Source organism: Buceros rhinoceros, unplaced genomic scaffold, assembly GCF_000710305.1.
Source record: "Buceros rhinoceros silvestris isolate BGI_N320 unplaced genomic scaffold, ASM71030v1 scaffold274, whole genome shotgun sequence".
NCBI lineage: Eukaryota > Metazoa > Chordata > Aves > Bucerotiformes > Bucerotidae > Buceros > Buceros rhinoceros.
This window is the reverse complement of record NW_010409780.1, coordinates 2,232-5,373: the sequence shown is the minus strand read 5'-3', so window position 1 is coordinate 5,373 and position 3,142 is coordinate 2,232. Positions and strand designations below refer to the sequence as shown.

Sequence of the window (3,142 nt, the reverse complement as noted above, 5' to 3'; positions counted from 1 at the left end):
AGTTTATCAGGGGAGGCAGTAAGCTTCTAAAACTAGATCACGTGTATTTGAACTTTTTGCCTGTGCGGAGGCAGTAGCTAAGTTTTAACACCTGTTACGAATGCAGTACAATACACCCAGTCGGTACCTAGAGTTGACATACAGCGGAGCAGTCTTGGGCTTAGTGTCCTCACCACAATACCCAGTTCACCTTTGCTGGCTTACTGTCCATCCTAGGAGGATTATCTTGGCCTCTCTTGCTCCTTGGATTATGCTGGTCATTGGCATTACTGAGCTGTCTTCCCAGTCTCTGGGGCAGGATTTCCCTCGCGGGTTTTTAGGCTTCCCATCTGCTCCCACTCACCCACCCAGTGTTTTTTCTCTTGAGTTACTAGTACCATCTCAGTGTCTTTAGTTCTGTTCTAGCTTTTCTGTTGCTGTTATTTTATTTATTTATTAATTTTGTGTGGTTTTGGCTTCTGTACTAGCAGAGTCAAGGTTGCGCATCTGTTTCTCCCAAAACTGCACCTTGGGGCACAAATATGTAATGTCATAGGCATAGTTACGGGAAGAGATGCAAGCGATAAATGGCACCTACAGGAAAGGCTGGAAGGAGGATCCAGGGAACTACAGGTCTGTCAGTCTGACTTCATTGCCAGGAAAAGTCATGGAGCAGATCATCTTGAGTGCCATCACTCAGCATGTACAGGACAACCAGATGATCAGGCCCAGTCAGCATGGGTTTATGAAAGGCAGGTCCTGCTTGACTAACCAGATCTCCTTCTGTGACAAAGTGATGCACTTAGTGGATGAGGGAAGAGCTGTGGATGTTGTTTACCTGGAATTCTGCAGAAACTGGCTGTCTATGGCCTGGATGGGTGGACACTTCACTGGATAAAAAACTGGCTGGATGGCCAGGCCCAGAGAGTGATGGGGAATGGAGTCAAATCCAGTGGTGTTCCTCAGGGCTCAGTATTGGGGCCTGTCATCTTTAACATCTTTATCAATGATCTGGATGAGGCGGTCAAGTGCACCCTCAGTAGGTTCACAGATGACACCAAGTTGGGTGGGTGTGTTGATCTGCTTGAAGGTCGAGACCCTACAGAGGGTTCTAGACAGATTGGATTGATGGGCTGAGGCCAATTGTATGAAGTTCAGTAAGACCAAGTGCCGAATCCTGCACTTGGACCACAACAACCCCCTGCAACACTACAGGCTTGAGGAATGGCTGGAAATCTGCACAGCAGAGAAGGACCTGGAGGTGCTGGTTGACAGCTGATTGAAGATGACCCAGCAGTGTGCCCAGGTGACCAAGAAAGCCAATGGCATCCTGGCTTGTGTCAGCAGTAGCATGGCCAGCAGAAGCAGGGAAGTGATTGTCCCCCTGTACTCAGCACTGGTGAGGCCACACTTTGAGTACTGTGTCCAGTTTTGGTCCCCTCCCTACAAGAAGGACATTGAGGTGCTGGAGCAGGTTCAAAGAAGGGCAACAAAGCTGGTGAAAGGTCTGGAGAGCAAGTGTTATGAGGAGCAGCCGAGGGAACTGGGGTTGTTTAGCCTGGAGAAAAAGATTCTGAGGGGAGACCTTATCGCTGTCTACAACTGCCTGAAAGCAGGTTGTAGCAAGGTGGGGGTTGGTATCTTCTCCCTTGTGACAAGTGACAGGACAAGAGGAAATGGCCTTAAGTTGCTTCTGGGGAACTTTAGGTTAGATATCAGGAAAAACTTTACAGGAGGGTTGTGAAGCATTCGACCAGGCTGCCCAGGGAGGTGGTGGAGTCCCCATCCCTGGAGGTGTTTAAAAGCCGTGTGGGTGTGGTGCTAAGGGACATGGTTTAGGGACCCTGGCAGTGCAGAGTTCATGGTTGTACTCAGTGATCTTAAAGGTCTCTTCCAACAAGATGATTCTGTGATTCTATATAGTAGCAAGTCCTACACAGAAAAGTGTAAAATGTAGCCTTATTTTTAATGCATTTTCATGTTTGTTGATGACCATACTTATTTTCCTTTTTGATCCAATCAGATAGTTAAACTGGGACACCACAATGCAATTTTGCTTCAAGATGATCAAAACATTAAGTACATTCTAAACCAGGGCTGAAATTGCAGTTTGTAGAAAAATAATTAGTTTTGTCAGTGTTTTACCTACGTTCATGAAAATTTAAATGATAAAATTAAGAAAAATAAGGACTGTTTAAAATATTTTATCCCAACATCATGTATTGCATTTACTTCTGATTTATTTAATAATCTTTCTACTGTTCGTAGGAGATTCTTAAGAATGAAAAGTACAGAGAAGAAATGAAACAGAAAATCAAAGACGTATCCCAAAAGGATAAGCTCCTTCAGGCCAAGGAATACAAGGAGGGACTTGTTGCTGAACCAGCACGTACTCGTGTCAAAGGCCACGCATCTGCCCCGTACTATGGAAAGGAGGAGCCTTCGCAAGATCCAACCAGCACTGCAAATACCTTCCAGCCGGGCTCCTGGATGCCACCCGGCAGTGGCAGTAGCCCTGACAAATAAACAGTTGTGATGTGCAGACACTGCTAGTGGATAAGTATTTTAACAGACAACACAAACAGCTGTTAAATGTGAGTGTGCAATAAAGTGATACTAAAGCAGTTTAATTTTTGCAGCACTGTTCAAATAGGCTTAACGATGACAAACTGCTGTGAAATATTTGGGTTTAGCAAAAACCAGGATGTGTTACTAAGTAAGTTTGGTTTTGACAGTTACTGGTCACTTAGTCGTGAAACAGATAGAAGGTTTTCTAGGTAACAATTTTCTTAAAAATTAAAAATAAAGTAGTTTTCCTGAAAAAAAATTAGAATTATTTATGTAGTAAATTTTAGGTAAGCAGTACACTTAAGTTTTCCCAAACCTAGGGCTCAGTTTACAGAGGTTCTTCAGAATGCTTGCTAATGCCTTTGGCTGTGCTAGCATTTGGCAAGTGGATGGAAAAGTTGATCACATTGACACTACACCAACTACATGCTGTGTTAATCTTCATTACTCAGAATTAAGAAAACAAGAAACAAATTTGAATAAAGTTTTATTTGCAGCCAGCAGTAAATGCAGGATAAAATCAGGCTGAGGTAAACTACATGCAGAGGTTAGAAGCTCTTGGTAGAGCTCATGAAAAACAAAATAGGGTTTGGGG

At 43.8% G+C, this 3,142-nt stretch overlaps 1 protein-coding gene across 1 annotated transcript; it reads left to right on the top strand.

Annotated features, from left to right (window-relative positions):
• Positions 1-2,247: 2,247 nt before the first annotated feature.
• NDUFAF2 (NADH dehydrogenase (ubiquinone) complex I, assembly factor 2) lies at positions 2,248-2,505 on the top strand (the record flags this gene model as incomplete). Its single annotated transcript, XM_010135327.1, has 1 exon — positions 2,248-2,505. A coding segment is annotated over one exon (258 nt), but the record flags the coding sequence as incomplete, so codon positions are not given.
• Positions 2,506-3,142: the final 637 nt, after the last annotated feature.